This window comes from Scophthalmus maximus, chromosome 21, assembly GCF_022379125.1.
Source record: "Scophthalmus maximus strain ysfricsl-2021 chromosome 21, ASM2237912v1, whole genome shotgun sequence".
Taxonomy (NCBI): Eukaryota; Metazoa; Chordata; class Actinopteri; order Pleuronectiformes; family Scophthalmidae; genus Scophthalmus; species Scophthalmus maximus.
The window spans coordinates 2,068,925-2,093,987 of record NC_061535.1 but is presented as its reverse complement, the minus strand read 5'-3'; the positions used below and the strand labels follow the sequence as shown (position 1 = coordinate 2,093,987).

Sequence of the window (25,063 nt, the reverse complement as noted above, 5' to 3'; positions counted from 1 at the left end):
TGTTTGGACTTGTATAGTACTATTACTAAACTAATTAGTAGAGAAAAATATGAATTTATTGCATGTAACACTGGTTAAAAAAAAACATTAACAGCCAACACACCACATGAACAGAAGCCGTGGAGGGGACGTCATCACCTACGGGGGGACACAAAAAAATTACACAAGTATAAATAAATCAATCAATGCAGAAGTGAATGAATTAATGTAGAAATATACAAATGAAGAAATACATAAAATGTCGAACTATTTATGTTTACATTCATTTATTTATTCATATTTGTGTCATTGTATACTGTCCTTCATAAATCACAGCTCGAGGCAGCTGTTGGAAAACCGTGTTACAAAAACCTGAACGTTACAAAACGCCTTATGTGACAACTTGGTTCCGCCCAGTCGACACCGAAGCCGGGGACGGGGAGGACGCGGCTCTGTGGAACGAAGCGACCTCACTCGTGTTTCATTGACAACTTTTTATTTGATTTTGCTGCACCAACTATAACACCGGGCTGTGTCATGTCTACCTCCCGTACGGTCATATGTTTGTTGAGGAACGACCTGCGTCTCCACGACAACGAGGTGAGTGTGTGAAGACGAGTGCGTACGGTAACGAAGCCGGACGTTATTGAACTTTACAGCACCTCATTGGCTCACGAGTCAAATTAATTCACAGACGGTGTGTGTGTGTGTTTAACACACTCTACGTTTACTGTGTTGACGCCATAACGATAAAGTTTTAAGCATATTTTCTTCTTATTTTCTGAGCTCGAGCCATTTTGTTTTTGTCCGCAGCAACAACAGCCAGACATCCGGTACAACTCTTTCAGAATAAAAGCCACGTTTTCCCATTTGAATTACCAGAATAATCGAATTCGTCATAAAAACAGTATGGCTCACAAATGTGTCTTTTCATTCCCACTTTGCAATTGTATGCCAAACTTTTGAGATAAAACCCTGCAAAGCCTTTCGGTAAGCCATACCGACATACCTCAACACGTACATTTTTCAGAATAAAAGCCTTTAAATGACGCTGTATCCCTGAAACATCACAGATCACAATGTGATTGAATCATTCACAGAAGTCCAAAAACTGATTTTGCCAATTGTACCAAATGTGTTGTTTTCAATTTCTTCGGCTTTTCTATCCTGTGTGGTTTTTCCTTTACTCTTACTTTTGCACTCTTTAGAATTTATTTATTGTATATATTACTTACCTTATTTTCTGTTTTGTTTTTTGTTTTGTACTATTGCACTGTGGGTCCGAGATAAATGGTTTTTCAATTCCTCTGTATGACTGGAACAATATAGCAGGAATTGACAATAAAGTTGACTTGACTTGACTTGTTTTATATGTTTGCGTTGTTTTCGTCACTTCAACCGTGCAGCTTTTCCACTGGGCTCAAAGAAACGCAGAGAAGATCGTTCCACTATACTGCTTCGACCCCAGACACTATGTGGGAACGCACAACTACAACCTGCCGAAGACCGGGCCGTTCCGCCTGCGCTTCTTGCTGGAGAGCGTCAGAGACCTCCGAGACACACTGCTCGCCAAGGGCAGGTAATTCATAACCGCCCCTCTCCGGCTCATCTCCCTGTACGTGGCCTCAGCAGTGTGTCATGCTGCTTTATTTAGTGTTGCAGACTTTCGAATCTGTCTTTGTTTACAGCGCTGACTCACCAAAATGTGTCCCCACTTCCCAAGACTTAGAAATGACCATGACCATTATGTGTCATGTTATGGTTGCACATACACTCACGGTGCAGATGTAGAAATAACAGGATCAGGACGCACCTGTGCTTATAGGGGTGGGGGGTATGTTTAAATTGAAATTTCGGCTGCACACACTGTTCCCACACTGTGGAAGGTGGGGGCAGCGGCTAGCCTTCTACCCAGGATGCAGCTTGCCTGGCATGCTGGCAAATGGGACTAACGTGTGTTTGTGTGTTTATTGAATTTACTTTTTTTCATAAACACGCAGCAACCTGGTGGTGAGACGGGGTAAGCCAGAGGATGTTGTCGCTGAGCTCATCAAGCAACTGGGCTCTGTCAGCACTGTGGCATTCCATGAAGAGGTAGATCTTCCTAAACCGCCTTTCTCTTATTGCTGTTAACAATTGCCACTTTATTGCATTTACCCAGTGATTTTGGCATTGTTTTTTCTTTTTTTTAATGGACTCACGTCCACAGGTAACTTCGGAAGAGCTGCACGTGGAGAAAAAAGTGAAGGAGATCTGCGCACAGATGAGGGTCAAAGTTCACACCTGCTGGGGGTCTACGCTGTACCACAGAGACGACCTTCCTTTTCACCACATGTCGAGGTGAGAGAGGATATTACTCGTCAAAGACGAACCATCCGATTCCCTCATCGTGTCTGTTTTTTTCTGGCATTTTCTTGAAAGGGAAAGTTGAGGGGGGGAAGTGCAGTTGAAGAAGGGCTGAACTGCAGTGCTTGTGATGTCTTGTAATCTTTCCTCCTGGTGTGTCAGGCTGCCTGACGTGTACACTCAGTTCAGGAAGGCGGTGGAGACCCAGAGCAAGGTGAGGCCTGTGTTTCCTGCCCCGGAGCAGCTCAAGCCTCTTCCTCCAGGCCTGGAGGAAGGAGCCATTCCCATGGCGCAGGACCTGCAGCAGACAGGTGAATATCCTGTGGTATCTTGTCATACTCTATACAAACGGTTTGATCTACACAGTTTCCCTTGGGTCTCTCCCTCTGTGTCTCTGTGTACAGCGAAATTGCAGAAATTACTAAACTAGGTCTTTGTCGCATTCATTTTTTTTATGTACTTATTAAATTGATTTTTGTGCGAGCGTCTTTACATGCAACTGGCTGTAAGGAAGCGCCAAGTGTTCATTATATGCTTTGCCGCTGTTATTTCAAGGATTCAATAGGAAAACTTCTCATTAAGTGCCAGTGAGCGGTTTGCCTCAATTTCTACGTGCACGATTTAAACTTTCATGATTCTGTGTGTCCTAATGTTACGCCAGGGAGTGTTTAACATGAATGAATGCAACCTGATGCTGAAATGCTTTTCTATTTCATTATCACAGAGCCTCTGACTGATCCTCGCTCAGCCTTCCCCTGTAGTGGCGGCGAAAGTCAGGCTCTGGCCAGACTCAAGCACTATTTCTGGGACACTGTGAGTACAACATCTATTAGAAAAGGACAGTGTTTTTTATTAAATAATTAAACAAAAAATTCCCCATGATGTTAATAATTATCTAGTGTGTAGGTGTAATAAATAATGGGAGTATTGCCGGTTTCGTAGGACGCGGTTGCAACCTACAAGGAGACTCGTAACGGCTTGATCGGTGTGGACTACTCCACTAAATTTGCACCTTGGTGAGTGTTGTTGTTTCATGTCCCCTACAGCTCAAAACTGACTTGAGTTTAATGTGTTGCGTAAGCACCTCTTATAAATATACAATACAAACGTATCCCCAATTGCGCTGCTTTGTCATTCTGCAGGCTGGCGAATGGTTGCATTTCACCCAGGTATATTTACCATCAGATCCAGCAGTATGAGAGGGAGAGGACGGCCAATCAGAGCACATACTGGTGAGTTTGGAGTCGGGAAGGACTGGAATAAGATGAATACGACACAAACAAGACATAGTCTTACTGGAGGGCTATGTACAAATGTTCACCAGTTTTTTTTCGAATACTGTCGCTGTGGTTGACGAGCAAAAGCTGTATTGTGTCAAAAATGTATATGCAATTTGGAAAAAATTACAAATTTTCAATGTTTGTAAAATATCAAACGTAGATCACTAATGAGTCACAAATAATAAAGATCTGTCTCCACCCTCTGACGTCTGCGCCGCTGTCTTCCAGGGTGATTTTTGAGCTTCTTTGGAGGGATTACTTCAAGTTTGTGGGCGTCAAGTACGGAAACCGACTCTTCCAGGTCCAAGGTAACATTAGCAAATGTTTTCAGCCTGTTTTCTTTGTGCACAATCAAATCAATGTAAAGTTGACAGTCGTGATCGTTTTCCCATCAGGACTCCAAGACAAATCTGTTCCATGGAAAAAGGACATGAAGCTTTTCGATGCATGGAAAGGTTTGTACCCGTTTATTTACAGCCTGTGGCTTAAGAGAAGTGCTTTCTAAGTATATGAACAGTACATGGTGTGTTTAAGTAGCTGAATAAGTAAATGTATGATCCTGTCACAGAGGGACGCACAGGAGTTCCCTTCGTGGATGCCAACATGAGGGAGTTGGCCATGACGGGTTTCATGTCCAACAGGGGGCGACAAAATGTCGCCAGCTTCCTCACAAAGGATCTGGGTCTGGACTGGAGGATGGGAGCCGAGTGGTTTGAATACATGCTGGTAAGAAGTGTAGTCCAGATTTAATGTCTGGTTTTGAAAAGTGAAATAAGACATTTATAGGAATAATTAATCATCTGATATACGATTTCATTATTATGTCGTGGGACACTTCATTGCTTTTTATTTTAGTGTATTAATGGGCTTCATCAATTTATAATTACCTCCAAAGATTGACCATGATGTCTGCAGTAACTCTGGTAACTGGCTATACAAGGCTGGTATTTGGTTATATGTCTGGTTTGGAAGTTTTGAAAAGTGAAAATCATTTTTAGGAATAATTCATCATCCAATATATGATTTAATTATTGTTATGTCGTGAGACACTTCATTGCTTTTATTTAAGTGTATTAATGGGCTTCATCAATTTATAATTTCCTCCAAAGATTGACCATGATGTCTGCAGTAACTATGGCAACTGGCTGTACAGCGCAGGTATAGGAAATGACCCCAGGGAGAACAGGAAGTTCAACATGATCAAACAAGGCCTCGACTATGACAGTAATGTAAGTGTGAGGAGAAACATAATTATTTTCATTTCCTTTTGCATAACACAATATCTGAGTCACACTTTGTTGCGGATGCCGTTTGCGCTCACATGATGGTGATAAATCACTGATTTCTTAACCGCTGCTCTGTGTCCCAATGCGTCTGCTTCAGGGTGATTATGTCCGGCAGTGGATTCCCGAGTTGCAGGGGATCAGTGGAGCCGACGCACACACGCCCTGGACCCTCAGCCCCGCCGTGCTGTCACACGCTCGCGTCTCCCTCAGCGAGACCTACCCCACTCCCATCGTCACGGCACCCGAATGGAGCAGACACGTTAACAAGAAACCGGTGGGTGTTCGAGAAAAGGGAAGTGGATAATGTTGGTTAGACACTGCTGCGAACAGCAGTGGTGAAATGTTACTAAACCACATTTTACTTCAAGTACTTCAAGGAACATTTTTGAGATACTTTTACTTTACGTGAGTGTTTTTCTATTTTATGTTACATTATACTTCTACTCCGCTACAGTACAGAGATACATTTCACTTTTTCACACCCCACTACCATCTAAAAACGAAATATGATACGCCTTTGAAACCGAAGTATTGTTAGATATTAAACCAGTGGTTGTCAGCATTTTGCCTTGTGTGTGGTTAACGTCCAGACGTTCCAAACAAAGTTCCAAACAGGTCAAAGTATCTAATATTTCACAACAAGTAAAGATTATAGAAATCCCTGTAGAATTTAATTCAAACTTTTAAAAAAATCTTCTCAGATCTATCTTGTCCCTCTGAACAGTCAAATGTACAAAGTGATGCATATCACTCTCATAAGCACTAGTTGTTTAAAAAAAACAAAAAAAACTTTTGATTAAAAAATATTTTTACATATAGTATCCATATATCCTACTAGGATTTTGTGTCATCTATCTTCACTTTAAACCTCCACAATGAGGTTAAATGTTGGTTTTGCTTTTATTTTTTGCTTTTTCCACAGAGTGGCTCAGGGCCTTCACCGAGAGGAAAGAAAGGCCCGTCTCACACGCCCAAGCAGCATCGCGACAGAGGCATTGATTTCTATTTCTCCAGAAGCAAAAACCTGTGACCCGTCACGACGCCGTAACACACGTGGACCACGCTCAGAGGACGGAAGACGCAAAAAAACCTGGGCTGTTGCCGGAAAGTCTGTGCCGCACACCGTCCTGTTCCCCTAGGGAAGTTGTCACATGGATTTGAGGAAATGCACGTTTGCCCACCTACATTTGAAAAGCAGAACTTGACTTGATTTTCATTCATGCTACTCGGTTCTCTAGAAAAACGTGTCCTCGCAGGCCGTTTCCTGTTGTGCTGCTGCAGCATCACGGAAAAAGCACCCTGTGGTTTTTATTTCCTTGCGGCCGATCTGTTGCAATGATCTGTCCTCTTCCTTTGTCGTTTTTGGTGCAATTTCTTGTCTTGCAATTCTCTTAAGTCTGTTGTAATTTTTGGGGGGAGGGGTGTATGTGAATTCTTTATAAAATAAACATGTACAAAAAAAGAGTGTTTTTGTCATTTGTTACGCAATGTTTTACATAACCCCCTTCAGCATTAGAACGAATTTTCAAATCTTGATTTCATTTTTGTATCAAATATGGATTAAGGGAAGGAAAGTGGAGCAGCTTGGGTTTTTTGAATGCAGTCGAGGAAGAGGCAGCAGACGCACCGCAGGGGGCGCTGTTGAGCGACAAGTGCGATCTACTGTAAGTAAGTGCAACTCTCCGCCAGTGGTCGGTCCCCCCCCCCCCCCCCCCCGCCCACGTGACGCACTCCGTTGCATCGACTCTTTTTTTAGTTTTTTGACATCACTTCCTCGTTCAGCGGTCAGGTAGAACTGCGGAGACCCTACATTCGTCCTCACCATGTTTACCTTGGTCCCATGTTAACCGCCACCACTATGGCCTGTGCGGGCTCCGGAGTGGACCTGTGGTCGGTGCCCGTCACCGCGCTGAACGTGACCACGCGCCGGACGCTGGCGCTCTACTTGAACCCGAAGAACGCGGTGGCCGCGGACTGGACGGCCGCGGCCGAGGCCATGGGCTTCACCTACCTGGAGATCAAGAACTACGAGGCGGTCCGCAGCCCCACCGCCGCGCTGCTGGACGAGTGGCAGGCGCGGTCCCGGGACGCGACCGTCGGGAAGCTGCTGTCCATCCTGGGGAAGTTGGAGAGGAACGACATCTTGGAGGATCTGCGCCCGTTGATAGGTGCGCGCGTCACTTCATCAGGACTCGTGTTGTTGTTATTGGACGTGTGGGCAACATCGATCAGTTTATGGATTAGGCTTATGTTGCCATCGCGTGTTTCTGTCCTTTTACTTCCGGAAATGAGTCTCGTGTCTGAATTATCCTGATGGAAAAAAAAAGATTTACGCACACGATTTATAACGTCTAAAACAATTTTTGTTGCCAATATTAATTGTTAAGTCTATTAATAAGAACAAAACATTTTCACTTATATATACTTCAGACAAAATTTGTATTTTAGAAAACACTCATATAATTCTCTCCATATTCTTCAACATCTCGACCGACTTACTGTATGAAAACATCTGTGTGTGTGTCTGTGTGTGTGTGTGTGTGTGTAGGGCTGCAACTACCGATTAACTTCATGATCGATTATTTTCTCGATTAGTGGTTTGGTCATAAAATGGTGAAAAATGTTGATTTGTTTCCCAAACCTCAAGATGATGTTTTGTTTTTGTCCACACACCAAAGATATTGAGTTCACTGTCACAGAGGAGCAAAGAAACCAGAAAATATTCACATTTAAGAAGTTGAAATCATAAAATATTACCTTCTTTTTTCATAAAAATTCCTTGAACCGATTAATCGGTTATCAAAATGGTTGCCGATTAAATTAGTAATCGATTACTAGTTGCAGCTCTGTGTGTGTGTTTGTGGGGGGGTGTCAATGGTTTGATTTGTTTGTTATAGGGCCGCAACTAACGATTATTATTATTATTTTATTGATTAATCGATTAGTTGTTTGTAAAATGTCATAAAATGGTGAAAATGTCAACTGTGTTTTCCAAACCCTGAGATGATGTTTTGTTTTTGTCCAAACACCAAAGATATTGCGTTTACGATCATAGAAGAGCAAAGTAACCTGAAAATATTCAATTAAATATCCATTTAGGAAGCTGAAATCAGATAATTTTGTCATTTTTTTCACAAAAAACGACTTAAACCGATCATTCCATTATCAAAATAGTTGGCGATTAATTCAGTAGTGGATTAATAATCAATTAACTGTTGCAGCTCTTGTGTGCTAATGGTATATAAACATGTACGGTACTTGTGTACATGTGCGCTCACACACATGTACCATTTTCCTCCCTTTTGCACCAGACGAGGACGTCCGGCGGCACTGCGAGAGGAGAGCTGATCGCCCCCTGCAGGTTCCGGAGGTGGACAGCTGTGTCCCCCGCACGCCTGAGAGGGTTGGTATCACCCTGGAGGACGACCCCAATGGTCAGTATCTGTATGGCTTATATTGTTATAATAATAATGTTGACTAGAATGACACTCAGTAGAGCGCACACTGTACCTCCGCCAAGGCCCAACAGTCTCCTCAAATCCAATCAAGCTGCACCAAATAACACTAACTCATAGATATCAGTCCCCCAAATATGTCTGATTTTTCCCCCACCAAGATCCATGAACGATTCCCTGGGGAATATGTGTGAATGTAAAAAAAACAACAACAACGTAAGGTTAAAGAAAATTTCGGTAAAAGTAAGTTTTGACAGAGTTTTAAAAGCAGACGGTGACGTTTCAAGTCTGACTTCGTCTGATAAACTATTCCAGTGGTTTGGGGACCTGAGAGAAAAGTCCCCCGCTACACTTGGTCTATATATTCTGTTCTCTCTCATTATTTAGTACTATGCAAATAAAAAGCAGAGCCACTGGTTGACATTTTTGATTTGCGTCTGTATGTGTGTCACAGAAAGCCCTGGGGTCACATACTGTGCCCAGGTTAAATAATCACTGCGTCTCTCAAAAAGCTGTATGACATCGTTGCCACAGTCATTATTTGTGCTTCTTATATATTTATATTTTTTAAATTATCTCAAACTTCAGAATAGGTTAGAAATGATTCTCGTCATAGATAATCAGCAGTGCTGGGAAATAAATAAATACATTTACAACACTGTATTCAGTGACAGTTAAGTCACTAGTTACCTTACAGATTTTATACCAAAAACTTATGATCAGCCTCTAGAATATGATGATTTATTAAAATCCCCAACAGTGTGTAACCTACTTCAACATTAGCATCACCCAAAAGAGCTGATGAATCTGTAATAATAATAATCCTGTCAGGTTAAATATACAACAGTATAACTGTAGCTTGGGCCTTTCTGCATCATGGGAACTCTCACTATGACTTTTACACTGCAGTATTAATACTTTCCTTCGGGTGAAGGATCTGAGCAACATTACAATAAGATGACTGCAAGAAACCCATCGGTGAGTTCTCATTTCAGACTGAACTTTGAGCTGTTGTGAATTCTGTAGCTCACATTTTCTGGACGTTTGTTCTGCTTGACTTGTCGGAGATTGCGAGTGTGCGCTCAGCTGTTGTCTGACACCAAGAGAACAGATTAGTGTGCATTAATGCATGTCAGTTTTTTTTTTTTTTAAATAGCCTGTGCCTTGCTCTAAGGTTTCCAACGTTATCGGTAATGCCCCATAAATGTAACAACTCTCTGACTTCTTACTGATCTCATAACAGCCAGTGCTTGGGGACAGCAGCATGGTTTCGTACAGGAAAAGCCCCAACTTGCTGCCTAATCTCACCAGTCAAGCTTTAAAGGGGCAGGAAGCGATTTTGGAGAAAGCTTGTAGCTCTCTCTTTGTTGTTGTTGTTGTGGTTGTTGTTGATGATCTTACTGCTCTGGCCGGGGCGCGAACCCTCTAGCCTCGGGTGTGTGAGACCGGCGCGCTAAACCATGAGGAAATATTCGCTGATTTTTAACAAAACATGTACTGGTTTAAAATGGCTTGCTGCCCCTCTAATCACACATTATTCTGGTCTATGCAACACTGGCCATAAAGTGATATACAAAGTTGTCACATCGAATTGAATCAAAGTGAATCGTTTTCCAGGTAGCCCTGAGATGTTTGACGCCTTCATCTGCTACTGCCAGAGTGACTTTGAGTTTGTCCACGAAATGATCCGTGAGCTGGAGCAGACGGAGTACAAGCTGAAGCTGTGTGTGTTCGACCGAGATGTGCTCCCGGGCTCCTGCGTGTGGACCATCACCAGTGAACTCATTGAGAAGAGGTGGGTTATTATCGACACTTGCCGAACATGTCAAGGTCTATTCTAGAGCTGCAACAGTTAATCGATTAATAATCGACTACTAAATTAAAACTATTTTGATAATCGGTTAATCGGTTCAAGTAATTCTCTGATTTCAGCTTCTAAAATGTGAATATTTTCTGGTTGCTTTGCTCCTCTGTGACAGTAAACTAAATATCTTTGGTGTTCTGACAATAATAAAACGCCATTGACACGTTTCACCATTTCATGAACCAAGCAACTAATCGATTAATCGAAAATAATCAACAGATTAATTTGACTTAGGACAAAAAAAGACATGAAGGTTTCAGGCATTGTGGAGAGCTGAAGTTGACTTATAAAATGTGCATTTAAATTTAGATATAGAAGTTCACCTGAGAGCAGGAAATCTTCAAGCACCAGTGTGAAATTTTTGCAATTTTCTAGAGGCATCTGGTGGTAAAGTTGCAAAACGCAACCAACTGAGCAACCGACAGGGACACCTTATGGTGGCACACCGCTGATTTAATTTCTGGTTTCCGGCAGCGCTGAAAATTCAACGCGAATGCAACGTATTCTGGACCGTTTTGTGCAACAACCGTATTCAACACGACGTAGCAAAAATGGCGACTTACAGGGAGGTCGGGTCCACCTCATGTAACTATATTTAACTCATTCAAAGTTGGCGAAAAAACCTTGGTTCTTTGTTGCAGGTGATTATACAAATATGAACACATAGTTATGGACAATATATTAAAATTTAAAGTTCAACTTAAATATTACACACATATTACAAAATATCCCTATTTTCTGGAACTCTGCAAATGACTATTGATGTGTGTGACCCTCTGTGCAGGTGTAAGAGGATGGTGGTGGTGATTTCTGATGAATACCTTGATAGCGATGCCTGTGACTTTCAGACCAAGTTCGCTCTCAGCCTCTGTCCTGGTAAGTTGCACTCTTTGTTGTTTGAAACAGCTCAGTCCTGCTTTTTGTATGCACAATTAATTTATCCTCCTTTTTTTTTTTACCATTACTGGAGCCCAGAAGAAACGTCTCATTCCAGTGAAGTACAAATTGATGAAAAAGCCATTCCCCAGCATCCTGCGCTTCCTCACCGTGTGTGACTACACCAGGCCCTTCACACAGGCCTGGTTCTGGGGGCGGCTGGCCAAGGTTCTATCACTGCCATAACCGTGGACCTGGCAGACAATTGTGTTTATAAGTGGGCTTTTTTATTCTATGTTGGACAATAGTCAAACATTAAAGGGTTCAAATGTATGCTGTTGCTTGTGATCCACGTCCTGCTTGGCATCTGATCCCACCTGCGATTTCCTGTGTATGGTGTGCATTTCAGTGGCACCTTTCGTGATTCCTTTGAAGACGACTGCATTAAAATGTCATCAAAGTTCTCAGAGAGCACAAAGCAAACAGCCATTATTATGTTATTGCAGATTGTACCTGCCGGCCACTATTTTGGATTGATGTAAGATATAATGGTGAAGTGGATCTGTTGGTATTTAGGGCAGTATGTACTAAACACACACACACACACACACGCAGGCACACACACACACACACACACACACACACACACACACACTGTAAAAGCTCTTTTTTCTGCCCTGGCCACTTCCTCCCACGAGTCGACTTCTATATGAAATTGTAACTCAAAGAGCAAGATGTGTTGTGATTGTGATACTTCCACATGTTCGGTTTTACTGACTCCTGTCTCCTGCCTTTCTCTCTCACTTTCTCTGTCACCGTGATGCCTTTGCAGTTGACTTTGTATTTTTGATACTTCTGCAGAACGGTTCCATGGAAAGGAAATGTTATTGTACCTTGCAACATTTGTATGAGTGATATGATTAATAAAAATAAATTTTATGCATTTTTCACGGGCAGCTGTCATTAATTTGTGAAGCATATTAAGAGTCATTAAAACGCAGCGTTTCTTGTGTTTCTCCAGCATGCGTCATGATTGTGCAAGTCTCGCATGTAATAACAGACACCACCAGAGGTGTCGCTAATTGAGGAAGCAATGCGAAATTACATCTTACGTTTAACTCATGAATACCCAATCACAGAGCAATTGTACGTGGTGCCATCCAATCAGAGAAGAGAATTCCCCCTAGACTCCAGCACACCTCTTTTCACTCGCTACACTGTTGGAATTGGTGTATGCCCTAAATTTGGGCGGTCAGGTGGCAGTTTGTTGCCCGACAAATACTAACATATGATCTAACGATCTCATTGATCCTCATTGGGAAGAACTTGGAGTACGATGTGCCTGTCTGAGTAAACGATGAGATTGTATTACCTCTGTGAGAAGAAGTAATGCCTGCCAACCAAGACTCTGGGCAAATAAAAACCCTATTAGAATCCACAACCCGCCATTGGCAGTGTGGCGGAACAACACGATTCATCTTGGCCACGTTTTACCTTATACTTAGAGACTTTGTGACTTGTGTTTGCCTTTGAATATAAAACAAATAAATAAATAGGAGACAGGATTACGTATAAAACTAATAGTGAATGTAATAAAAGTGTTGCGTTGCTTTAACCTGCAGGGTTTATAATCTCGGCGTCAACAGCGACGGCGGCTGTCGTGGATTCCGGAGCCGGTGCGGTCGCAACGTCCCACACTCAACATGTCCGCCGGGGAGGTCCACATTAGCTCAGTAGGAATGCGGTAGGCGGGGCTGCTGCGCTGGTGTCAAACTTTGGGAATGACAGGAGTGCTGCAGGATTCGCGAAGAAGGGGAAGTGTCGCCCTCGCTGGTCCCGTTTGGATTACTTTGACTTCTTTTTACGGACAAGTCTTTGGGTTCGCCACCTCGCCGCAGGTAGCACGGCCCCAGCGCATTCCTCAGCCATGTCGGAGGACCCGAGCTGCCAACCCTGGTCCATCAACAAAGATGACTACGAGCTGCACGAGGTGATTGGTATGTGATCATTAGCTTGTTAGCTTAACGTGTGTGTTGACCGACAAGTGTGTGGATTTGTGCCGCTTAAATACAAAAAAAAAAGGGGAGGCTCACAACAGTTAACCCAATGTCTTAATGTTTCCAGCGCGAAGCGAGCAGAATGCTTCTCCTTTCTCTTGAGCTAGGCTGAGTTCATCGCGTTTGGCAACTTGGGAGGGCTCAGCCGGGCGGTGCTGCGGCTCGGGAGTCGGTCGCGGCGGTCGCACCGTCCGCCGGGGCTGTGTCGAAGGAGTAAAACGAGCCCCGCGAACGTTACTCGTCTAGTCAGGCTCCGACTATCTGCTGGGGAAAAGAGCAGACCGTTATGTGTGTGTGGACCGTTCAAAACGCTAGTCGCAGGGCATCGGGCTTGTGAACATGTACATTTATTCCAAGGCTATTGATTTTCATAGTGTCACACCACAAGCAACATATTCTCAGTTATCATGTTTTGTTTTTTTGCACTGTAAAGGCTGAAACAGTTTATTAGCCTCGCAGCTTTACTGTAGTTGAACTGAGATCGTACTGATTCAATATTGAGTGCGTTCACGCCCATTTCCAATTAAACCACACAAGACAATCGAGCAAAAGGGGCTTGTTCCAAAAACATTAGTGGTAAGATTACATCCCTTAGTTCTGTACTGGAGTGGGGCCTTGTTGTGGACAATTAACTGCCTGAATTAATCCAGTTATGAATACATGCTTTTGGATATTCATGTGTATTATGTGGCTTCTAACTAGAGCTGCAAGAGTTGATCGATGAATCGATTAGTAATCAATGACTAAATTAATTGCCAACTATTTGATCAATATATAATATGACTATATAAGTCAACATTTTATGATTTCAGCTTCTTAAATGTGAATATTTTCTGGTTCCTTTGCTCCTCTATCACAGTAAAATAAATATCTTTGGTGTGTGGTCAAAACAAAACGTCATCTTGTGGTCAAAACAAAACGTCACTACGAATCGATCAACCAAGAAAATAATCGATTATGAAAATAATCGTTAGTTGCAGCCCTACTAAAAATGTATTAAAAAATGACATGGATGGAAAGCCATGAATGCTATTTTATTTAACCTAGTCTGGGATTGAATCTGCAAACATATCAATTTTTTTGTTTGTTAAATTCCTCTTAAATCTCTTTGCTTTGAGTGCATCTCAGGATTTCTCCGCTCTCCATGTGACTGAAGGCGTATTGCACATTTCCTGTGTAGTGTCAGTCCGTGGCGAGTCCTGATGATGGCTCATGGTGCGACTGACAGCTATCCCTTGTGAAGTTCTGAAATGTTTCACCCCACAAATAGCCGATCCCGTCCCACCTTTGGCTGACTTTGTTGAGGAGGTAGAAGGAGAATAAGAAGGATGTGTGTAACGTATAGGCAGAGTATTGTCCTCTCAAATCAGTTAGTTAGTGCCTCTGGTTTACTTTACCCAACTAGTGCATGCTTCCTCTACAGGGAATCTGAGTGTGTGTTTATAGAGGCTCCATTCTGCAGGCGCTAAATTAACCTTTTACAAAAAGATTTGAATTTAACTTTTACCCATTTCTACATTTCCCCTCAGGCTTCTTGGAATAGTTGAACAGTGGCACCCCACAAGATAACGCCCTGCAATGCAGAGATAAAGCCCCGCTTGTACAGAAACCAGTTCTGTGGCATTTCCCTACGCAGTGTATGACACAAATTGTCAAAATCGGTTTAAAACTGGTCAGGCTATTTCCAGGCTGGATTGCAAGCATGCTCACTCGGGGTTAGGGAACGGGATCACGCTCATCAACTTAGCTTCGGAAATTAATTGTGCGGTTAGCGCAGGTTCTGCCCCCTCGTTTCGTAAATTACTTGAAGCTGTGGACCCTTAATGTTTGTTAAATTTGAAGGAGCTGATCTGACTTGTATCTCATCATCAGAGTAGCCCCCTGTGCAAGGCTGTGTCCAAACTCCTCCTATTTGCCATCTGTTTCTGTTCATATTAAACCTTGTCATCAGTTGCTCGATAATCATATTCCCAACGCAACCTTTTAAAAGGTTTCACTCAAAGAAGTTAAAGGTTACGACAATTTTTAATCATGTTTGTATATACTTGTATACGCAGTTGGATTGCATTTGATCGAAGTTGCACAATCAGTAATGGGGGGCTGGTGTTTTGGATTGTTCATTCAGTGAGTCAGGTGGGTTAACACAAATGCAGTAATGAGAACTGTGGATTACCATTTTTTACAGGCTACTGTGACATTTAACATTAATCGACTGTTTAATTTATATCTTTTTCTGATTGCAGCAGCAGGTAAAAATCACGGTATTTCTATCAAAACTTGCAGTGTTTCTGATGTTTTAACTGCTTTTGGCATCACTGACTAAATGAGAAGAGTGGGTTTTATTAAATCAGTCATTTTGCCCACTGTCAGTTAATTTTCCACTGCCACATACAGTAGAAAACATGCACAAGGGTTCCTAGGAGGCTTTGAAAGCAGCGAGTCCGTCTTCCCTCCTCTCTCTTAACAGAAACTGTTGGGGAGATACTGTGTAAGCCCTGGACGGCCCTGCACACCCAGCATGTCCAGCAGAGCTATTGTTTTGGTAACTTTCCCAGGGAAAGAGGACTTGTTATTACACAGTTCACACCCACTCTCTTCGTCTCCAATGAGCATCGGATCGTTCTGGACGGAGCCCATAATGAAAAAAGTCCTGCTCTCTCTCTCTCTCTGATTTTTGGATCTGCCATTGGATCATTCGTGTTGGCAAATCTGGACTGGAAACTTTCTGCTCCCTCTGTTTGTATCCACCGGCAACCGTGTTTCCTCCATGTTGTTTGTCCCTCAGATGGCTTTGGAGGACGTCAGTATGGTCGTCTTCTAGGAAACGTATCGCATCAGCTGACAACCCCCGAGGCCAACCTTTTGTGTGATTTAACGTGAACTTCACAATTTAAGGCCAAATTCATTTCTTAGTTTATTACATCCTGGGGAAATTGGGGAGGAAAGGGTCACTAAAAGGCATTGGCCGATGGAGCGGTTGCTAAGTCCGTGTGACATTTCCCCTTGTACCTTTTGAATAATGTGTTGAATGTCAGCCAGGTTTGCAGGGGAAATGTAATAACAGGCGACTGACATCAGTCAGCAAGCTGGCCTGGTGAGGGCAGGGGAGATAAACCAAGAGCTTCTGCCGCGCAGCTGGTCACAGCTCATTGACACAGGCTTCACACAGTGACCTGCTCAGCCGAGGAGCTCATTCAAGGCCGAGCTAATTTTAATCTTACGTTTAAAAGAAAATTAACTAGGGGCTGCGAATGTTATCTCTTGATCTCACGAGCCCTTTTCGTCGGCATGCCCTCACTATCGTATAGAAGCTTGAACACTTAAATGGGCAGTAAGTGATCTTGGAGAAAGCTTGTTTCTCTCCCTTTGTTGTTGTTGTGATTTTACTGCTCGGGCCAGGACGCAAACCCTAGACCTTGGGTAGGAGAGACCGCCGCCGCAGAGTTGCAGCGCCACTCGCTAGCGCGTCTCCTAACGTGTCAACGAGTGATGTTTACAAACTGCACTCGAAGTGTTGTGTGGTGCGGTCCGCACCATTTTTTAGTTTTTTAGGATTTACGTAGCCTGGGCTGAGCCGAAAACCTGGAATTTTTTCTCCGCACATACAAAAGTGACAGCTAATGGACAATGAGGAAATATTCGCTGATTTTTACAAAACGTGTATTGCTTTTGAATCGCTTACTGCCCCTTTAAGTTCATTATGAAGAGAAAGCACCAGTGCGGCTCGTCCCATTCACACTTTGCCAGGGTGTAGTTTAAAACTCGTAAAGGTTTCCCATGCCGAGCTCGACTTGTTTGGAGGCAACATGCTTACAGAAAACAAACTTTTTTTTCTTTTTTTTTTCAAAGATCATGATTGTTTTGTCAATATTTTCCCCCCCACAGAAGTGATCGAGTTGTTTCACGCCGTCTGCAATTTTGTATTTATTTTTTTTCCACAATCAAGGGAAGACCTTTACATCTAGAGCGGTGACTGATTGCCGCACACACAGTACAGTTAAAGTAAATGTCAGGAAGGAGGGTGAATTTAAATGAAGCCACATTTAAACGCAAATTACCGAGTGAAATCTAAACTTGCAACTGAACACAGGATTAAATTTATCCGGACAGTGAATACATGTGAAAACCCCAGGGAGCAGTGGCTCTTAACTAATTGCTGGGATCATTATAGATGTTAATTACTGGAAACAAAAAGAATCATCTACAGTTTATCGTCCTGTTTCCTTGGGTTTTAGTCCCTCTTTAGATATTGTGAGGGTTTTTATTGGCACACAAAAGGGGCAAAAGAAAAGCTGCATAAACTGCATCAGCAGTGATATTTTTCACCAGGCTGTTTTAATAACAGTTATCTTGAAATGTTAACAACATAATGGAATATGAAATGGAAATGTTGAAAAAAAAAAAAGAAGAGAGAAAATAAATCAAGCGTGGAAACGAATGGAAATCCAATCCAAACTACACAGTTTACTTGAACCGGTATCCTTCAGTCATGTCTTTTTTTTTTCTTTTTTTTTTTTCAGCCGGCAGCTGGATCATCTTCATTTGATTTTGTCTAATGTGGTAACTCGATATATAGATTTGATTTAGCCGTCCACTTCCAAAACAAGCCCAATGTTGATGTGCCTCTGAAATAGAAAATATCGTCAGAAGATCTTTGAAGTACTCTCTTTCAAATTTGTATGGTTAAAACAATAAATGCAGAGGGCTCCTTTTAGGTTAAACACACACACACACACACACACACACACACACACACACACACACACACCTATTGCTTGATATGCAGCCTTCATGTCTGTGCTAGACTGTTTAGCAGATTAGATGTTGGCCCGAGTGTTTCAAAGCAGTGCTTTCCCTTTGTGAGGATGACTCCTCTCCTCGGCGCTTCGTCTCCTCCTGATGGAGAGGGTGGTGATGATGTTATCTGTGTGAGTAATGAAGATGTGACGGCGCGTCGATTATTTCATTAGCATCAGACAATTTTGTGACTCATGCCCGTCAATATTAAATACCTTTCTTATAGTGATGGCCGCGTTGCGAATGCGTCATCGTTGGCGAATGTGACGACAGGAATGTTTGGCCTCGTGTGCATCTCAGTATAATAACTCCATTTACAGCTTGTGATTGAGACCTCAAAGGCTTAGTGAAGTATAAGTATAATCATGTAACTGGATACACATGGCAGAGACGGACGATACTTCTCTGAGCTAAGCTGGGAAGTAGCACATTTCAAAGAGCCTCAGATCAGTATTAACAATAATACCTCAATCTGTATTAAAGGGGCAGATAGCGATTTTGGAGAAAGCTAATCTCTCTCTTTGTCATTGTTGTTGTGATGTTACTGCTCTGGCCGGGCCGGGACCTTGGGTATGGGAGACCGACGTGCAAACCACTAGGGCAAAACCGCCGAGTTACTTGTCTCTTAACGTGTCGTCGAGTGATGTTTAAAAAAAATCGATTTACAGAGCCAAGGCTGAGCCAAAAAGTTTTTCGGCGCACACACAGAACCGACAGCTGGCGGACCTGTAGGAAACATTCGCTGATTTTTACAATACATGTTTTGCCTTAGAATCGCTTACTGCCCCTTAGGTGGGAGAGCCTCTGTGCCCCCCCTGACCCTGCCCTTCTGAAAACCCCAACAAAGTCCCCCTTTTTCATCTTCTCCTCACACTCACATATACAGGAACACATGTTTCTAGCTTGTCCGGCCACCCCTGACGACTGGCTGTTTGTTTGTCTGGAGGAATTTAAACTCCGGTGTGTACAGGGCAACCGGCCCCCTGTGGTCCTTCCCATGGCTGAAACCCCCCCACCACCCCTCCGATCACTGGGGAGAATCCAGAGGTTTGTTTGGTGTTGGTGGTGCTGAGAGAGGGGCTGGAGGATGTATGTCCAGCTCTGTTTAGCCCTCTTAGTTTTGAGCAACAGTGAAGTGAGCCACTATTTACTTGGATGCTGGAGAGTTGAGCAAGGCCAAGCACACATGATCAGAGGTCCGCATTCTTTACATGTCAACCACTATAGTAGTTGGAAGCAGGACCTTTATATCTGTTGATTAACGTGGCACGACTATTTGTAAATTACAGTAAATTAAATGGAAATTGCAATTTTATGGGATTATTTTGAGAGGGTAAGAGTTTAATCTCAGTTGAAATTTATGCAGCCTGAGTTTATAATTATCTTGAATGAAAACAGTTAAATAAAAACCTGGTCACATCTCCAGGGAAAAACTTTGCTTTTTAATTAAAATCAGGGAACAGTGTTGTTTTTTCCCCCTCTTCAATATAGCCCCTTTATTTAAACCTCCATACACTTCTGGCTCAATGAAAACTCCCAACAATGAAGACTTTGTTAATATTTGGGCATAGCGAAGACGAGGGCATGGGGGGTTAGGAAAAGCTTACTGGAGGGTGGACCGGCTCAGCACTCACACTTTCTCTCAGCCTGGTGCCAGAGGAAAATGTGCTCCCAGGCATTGCTCAGCTTCACGTATACACCAGAGATCTTATGGAAATAGCAGCGTGTGTACGTGTCTGGTGTTAAAAATTGGAGTGAAATGACCTCACACAATGCAGGAACAACAGGCACACAACTTTTCAGGGGGGAGAATTTACAAGCTTTTACTCGGGCTACTGCCACGTTTACCTGTCGCCACAGCAGGGCTGGTGTTGCTTTCACCTCTCTCTAATGACCAGCAGAGGGCGACTCCACTGGTTGCAAAAAGAAGTCTGTTCCTATAGAAGTCTATGAGGAAAAAGGCTCTACTTCTCATTTGATTTAGGTCGGTAAACTTTTTTGTTGAGTTTATGGTTTCAAGTCTCCCTCAATACAGCACAATGTTCATTTAGTAAATGATGGTCCCGTTAAAAGTGTAAGATAAAAAATAACCACGGTATGCACTGGGGCAAGGATACCGTCTGATTGACAGCTAGTACCATCCAGTGGGTGCAGGTCGCAGGCTGCTCTTCGAAGATGGCGTTGGCCAAAATGCCAAACTCATGGCTTCAAAATGACACTTCACAAACCAATGGGTGATGTCACGGTGGGTTGCCACTTGGGTCAGACCCATGACTACTTTAAGAGCCACTTCTGGATTATAATATTCAGTGCTGTGAGGAATAACTGCTAGTATTCAATGAACAGTGGAAAAAACCTCATCAAATTGTGAATGTGCCAAGAATTTAGGATCCAAAAAAGAAAAAATAGGACCCAAGCGTTCAGGTAGGATCATCTCCATGGGGATACGCTCGGTTTAGCAGAGTCACCAGCCTCTGTCAGACCTGATCCTTCAGCCAGGATTTATGAAAGCTAATTCATAATTGATGAACAAATAGAAAAGCTGTACCACAGAGAAATGGGATGAATTATCGAAGCAGAACTCGGTTTAACCTTCTTAAACTCAGGAGGGTTTTTAGGTCAATGTATTAAAGCCTGGTTTATGAACCTGCTTGTAGCCATGATTTGGACGAAGCCAGGGGTCAAGGAACAGCCGTACAACTGAAAGAAGCCAGAGGATGTTAATATAGCGTTTCACGAACGACCAAAGTTGGGGTCTACGAGAACATACAGTTTTTGCATTTCCTGGAAAGACTTGCGCTATTATATTGAATGATCATTGATGTGATATGTTGTTGTTCTTTCTGTCGGTTTCAGGGAGTGGCGCCACAGCGGTGGTCCAAGCGGCCTACTGTTTACCGCGCAAAGAAAAGGTGGCCATCAAACGAATCAACCTCGAGAAGTGCCAGACCAGTATGGACGAGCTCCTGGTAAGACGCACAACACTGCAAAGTAATGACTGTTAGACTATTGGAGTATTTGTCAAAGACGCAACACACAAGTATTTTTCTGACCTTGTTGCTTTTCCTGTTTGCTCAAAGCGAGCTACTGGCTCACGGCACGAGATTTCATTTAGGGCTTTGTCTCTATGATTGTTTGGACAGAGTCATTTCCAACTCTGCCTTTCATTACTGGTTTTCTCTGAGCCCCCCTCCAATTATCCCTGTCACTTCAGACTCTATTCTGGTTGTTCTTTGAGGGAGCACTACTGCCAGGAAACCATCAGACCACTGTGGGACATCTTCCCGAGGGTTGCATTGTGTCTTTATACCCTCAGTGCAATCTTGCACCGCAGCTCAGCACATCATTCACTGTATGATGTGGCTCAAAAGGTGAAAGGATTATATCAAGCTCCGCCTGCACATGGATATGATCATGTGCTCGCTTGTGGCTCATGTTCTGGCTTTGTAGATGGCAAAGATTCTCACATATAATATGTCTTTGTCAACCAAACCTTTTTTTTTTTGTTGTTGCTGTTTTTAGTTTTTTTGTAGTTATAAAAGGGGAAAGATGTCACACTACCTGACAAAATCAAGGGTAAAGTTATGCTTTAGCTGTCACTTACCCTTGTGTTACTGAGTACTGCTCTGGAAATGACTTGTTGTTAACTGAGACCACAAGCTTGATTGATACCTTTTCCAGTCCCCTCCCCTAGTTCTTATCCAAAAGTCTGGGAAACAAATATTGTGTAAGCCTATATGTGTGTGCATGGAAGATCATGGAGATTACTGGCAGGTTTTCTCACTACTCACTGGCAATACTAAACCCGAGGAGGAACCCCTCCCCACGTTTTTTTGGAGGATGAATCAGGGGAATGTTGCTCCCGGATTCTCGGAGCAGGCGGTCACATGGAATACAGTGAGGTCGGATTTCCTGCCTGTGACCCCCCCCCCCCCCCCCCCCCCCCCCGCCCGCCCCCACCGAAAACCAATTCCACAGCCTGCTGAATAACCGGTTAAATGGCGTGGAAGCATTAAATTGAACCCAGATTGCTTCTCTAAAGAAGCGGCTTTAAAGAGAATGTCACAAGATTTCGAAAGGAGCCTGTGGGTCTTCAACATTACCTGGGAAATCCTGAACTGTCAAAATGCTACGTTGTAGTCATGCCACTTGCGCTGCAGCAGTTTTATGGACAGGTGCTGTTGAGTGACGAAGGAGGAGGTTTGTTTACAACTTGAGTGCAGCACAATTATCAACTTGTGTAATTGCACGAGTGTTACAGCTATCGATTTTAATAGTATTCCTTTTTTGTGATATCCGGTTTACCACACAGTATTAATCCATTTTTGGCTTTAAATACCGTAAGATACTTTGATGTCACACTGACCTGACAGAGATGTTATGAATGTTGAAGAAAAAATTATACTTTCTGGCACAGGAAGTGATTCAGAGGTATATTTGTGTCTGTGTGAGTGTGCGTGGTTGTTGCAGTGAGATCTGGTCATAGTGAGTGTGCGTGTGTGAGGTTCTGGGTAACTGATAGTGACGTAACATTGTCTCTATAGTGGCCTCTCTGTGCGTCTGCCATCAGTGTGATTCTGTGGCACCAGTTTGTTACCCAGCACTGTATTCACTTTGGGACAATAGGTCATTTATTTTTTTTTGCTCGGCTTCATAGTCTTCAGCCACCCCAAATACTGAAGAGATCGGGCCCAACATAGAAGAATACAATTGGCGCGGACTGGTCTATTTCCTGGAGAACCTGTATCTATCATCTTGGGGCTGAACATATTCAAAGGGGTTTATTGCCAGGCTTGAATTCTGCATGGCGGGTCCAAGTTATGGACCTTTTCCGGTATACACAATATCAGTTTCAGCTCTCTTATGAAATGAAATGACATTGCTTATGTCAAAGTGAAACCCCCCATTTTACTGACTTCTCTGTAAAAACAGGAATTGGAGTTTACTTGTTGAGAGGATGTCAGTCAAAGTTTGCTGAGTCAATAAACCAATGTGATTTCCATTAGTGACAGAAGAGCAGTTTTATTATATGTGTGGAAGGAGGTAATGGAGGGATGATCTGATGTTATCTACTTGGATTTTTAGCCTGCTGGTCCGCCACAAAAAATATCAAGCCAAGACATATTTTACTTGATGGAACTTCTTGTGTCAAAGCCTTTGACTTTTTCACCAGTATTGGTTTAACAGCATTCCTAAATAAGACATTTCTTTGCAGTTCATCATTAATAAGCACGTTGTTAAAATTATTAAATGAAATGATGGTATTTAAATGTTAAGACTCTTCTTCATTCTAAAGTCCTTTCTAACAGATGGCTTACAGCTAACTCCAAATAAACTATGCTAATAGTATGCAGTTCTTGTAACACAGTGTGTTTGACAATAATGTCCTACACAGGTTACCAAGTGCTTCACTGACTATGCAGAATTAAAAAAAATAAATAATAATAATATATATATATATATATATATATATATATATATATATATATATATTTATTTATTTATATATTTATATTTATATATAATCATGGGATAGTGAGTTGCATGTGGCTTTATGTGTGGTGGCTAGGGTTGGGTACCAAAATCCAACACGTCCGCTCATGTCTGAGCTGTTTCCTGAAATAGTTGCCCTGCTTACATGTATGGCATTTATGTCTTCACCAGCATTTCTGCTCCGTGCAGTTCCTGGTGGCGGCAGAGAGATGTGTCACTACATTGAATAAAATGGCTCTGAATGCCAATATTTTTGGATGACATCATTGCTGCACTCACAATCAAACACAAAGGCCAATAGAAAATATCACTGGAACTAAATACTAATATACTTAGTAGTACTAGTTTTGTCACCAAATGCTAAAGGTCACAGCTTAAAAGCTTGCTCTTCTGTAAATAAATAAAACACCTTTTGTGTTTGACTTGCAACACAACAATTGGTTTAATTGTCACTTCTTATTAAATTTAGTAGTGACATATGTATATAATTGTGAGTAAGGCCAAGGTTTCAGTGGTGATACAGGTATGAGGAGAAATTTCCATCGTAAAGACAGTCGACTGAAATGTGTCCATGATTGAAATGTTTTCACTTTGCTACGTGTCATGGACTGGTTGGATGAGTTTATCACTTGATAAAGATCCTTGTACAGAACCTCTGATGTTAACCCCACAAAAGTGTATTTTATATATCTGTCTACCGATGTAAACTTTATAGGCAAATTCAGCCGGAGTTCATGCAGAGGAGTGACATGAGGTACGAGTCTGAACCCTAGCAGATGCACTTGTTGTCTTTGTCGTCTTGGTTTTTTTCCAGTCGGCATTGAGATGTCCTGCAAAATATTTTCCTCAAAGCAAACTTCCATCAAATGTCAAAGGTTACACGCTGGAGGCTCCGCAGATGGAAGCAACATGAATGGGTTTTTTTCAGCACTGAGGAAATTTCCAGTGTCTTTGCTGCAGTGACCTAATCCCCACAACAAAGCAGTCTCTATGGATCTCACAATGTCTGCTGGAAAAAAGATGGGGAAGACCTTCCAACTGCCAGAGCACGATATCCTCCCTGTTATCCCATTGTTTTTATTTTCTGGGGTTACCCTGGCACACAGAGCTGTGGTGACCGCCTCTTCCACTGTGCTGAGAACAAGGGGGGGGGGGGGGGGGGGGTGTTAGTTAGCAGCCAACAGGCTGTATCATTATTGTTCTCTCTCAGCCTGGAGTATCCAGCGAAAGAATGATCGGGAAGACGAACCACAGGGCTCACCGTCTGGCCCAGCAGACTGGAAGTTATTAGACCGCTTCATAATTAGGAAAAGGCAGAGTGGTATATGGGCTCACCTGTTGGTCTGTTGATGGTCGGCCCGTGAACAGTACACCCTGACTGACGCTCCACAGTAGTATCTTTCTCTGTAGATGTTTTTCCATTTAAACATTCCTGTACCCATCACGGGTCTAATGAGTTAGTTTCATGCACCATCTTATTATTCCAAGTGCTTCCTCCCGGCATCATGATGTCACCTGCCTCCTTGAGCCTTTCTTGGCTGAGGCCAATGCGCTCAATAGTGATGACTTTGCAGCCGAAGCTATACCGCTGCTAATGCACTTTGTGTCAGCTAAGCATTTCTGCTGATGG

General features: G+C 42.7%; 3 protein-coding genes across 6 annotated transcripts in view; all 3 read left to right on the top strand.

Annotated features, from left to right (window-relative positions):
• Positions 1 to 369: 369 nt before the first annotated feature.
• On the top strand, positions 370 to 6,365 carry cry-dash (cryptochrome DASH). The gene is made up of 14 exons (XM_035618683.2): positions 370 to 579; positions 1,386 to 1,558; positions 1,980 to 2,073; positions 2,189 to 2,319; positions 2,488 to 2,636; positions 3,050 to 3,138; positions 3,268 to 3,341; positions 3,468 to 3,557; positions 3,834 to 3,913; positions 4,001 to 4,060; positions 4,174 to 4,331; positions 4,715 to 4,834; positions 4,989 to 5,165; positions 5,814 to 6,365. Exons 1-14 carry the CDS (start codon positions 517 to 519, stop codon positions 5,919 to 5,921), a joined length of 1,566 nt encoding a protein of 521 aa, XP_035474576.1. The 5' UTR covers positions 370 to 516; the 3' UTR covers positions 5,922 to 6,365.
• A 279-nt stretch (positions 6,366 to 6,644) lies between these two features.
• myd88 (MYD88 innate immune signal transduction adaptor) lies at positions 6,645 to 12,029 on the top strand. 3 transcript variants are annotated; one of them, XM_035618686.2, is made up of 5 exons: positions 6,645 to 7,059; positions 8,203 to 8,325; positions 9,964 to 10,141; positions 10,995 to 11,086; positions 11,186 to 12,029. In XM_035618686.2, exons 1-5 carry the CDS (start codon positions 6,732 to 6,734, stop codon positions 11,263 to 11,265), a joined length of 801 nt encoding a protein of 266 aa, XP_035474579.1. In that variant the 5' UTR covers positions 6,645 to 6,731; the 3' UTR covers positions 11,266 to 12,029. The 3 variants fall into 3 exon arrangements, with proteins under 3 accessions (XP_035474579.1, XP_035474578.1, XP_035474577.1); XM_035618685.2 differs by having other exon boundaries at positions 11,181 to 12,029; XM_035618684.2 differs by having other exon boundaries at positions 11,178 to 12,029.
• Positions 12,030 to 12,333: 304 nt separating this feature from the next.
• oxsr1b (oxidative stress responsive kinase 1b) overlaps positions 12,334 to 25,063 on the top strand; it is a 39,096-nt gene continuing 26,366 nt past the window's right edge. Inside the window, exons 1-2 of one of the 2 annotated variants that reach the window (XM_035619237.2) lie at positions 12,334 to 13,083; positions 20,797 to 20,909. In XM_035619237.2, coding sequence (XP_035475130.1) covers positions 13,014 to 13,083; positions 20,797 to 20,909 — 183 coding nt within the window. In that variant the 5' untranslated portion in view covers positions 12,334 to 13,013. The remainder of the gene's footprint in view (positions 13,084 to 20,796; positions 20,910 to 25,063) is intronic. The other variant, XM_035619238.2, reaches the window with a different exon arrangement.

Excerpts from the sequence above, each read along its gene's own strand:
- myd88 (XM_035618684.2), top strand. The coding sequence starts at position 6,732 with ATGTTAACCGCCACCACTATGGCCTGTGCGGGCTCCGGAGTGGACCTG. Across the intron at positions 10,142-10,994 it reads AGTGAACTCATTGAGAAGAG|GTGTAAGAGGATGGTGGTGG; the intron begins GTGGGTTATTAT and ends CCCTCTGTGCAG. Across the intron at positions 11,087-11,177 it reads CGCTCTCAGCCTCTGTCCTG|GAGCCCAGAAGAAACGTCTC; the intron begins GTAAGTTGCACT and ends TTACCATTACTG.
- cry-dash (XM_035618683.2), top strand. The coding sequence starts at position 517 with ATGTCTACCTCCCGTACGGTCATATGTTTGTTGAGGAACGACCTGCGT. Across the intron at positions 2,637-3,049 it reads GCAGGACCTGCAGCAGACAG|AGCCTCTGACTGATCCTCGC; the intron begins GTGAATATCCTG and ends TCATTATCACAG. Across the intron at positions 4,332-4,714 it reads AGTGGTTTGAATACATGCTG|ATTGACCATGATGTCTGCAG; the intron begins GTAAGAAGTGTA and ends TTTCCTCCAAAG.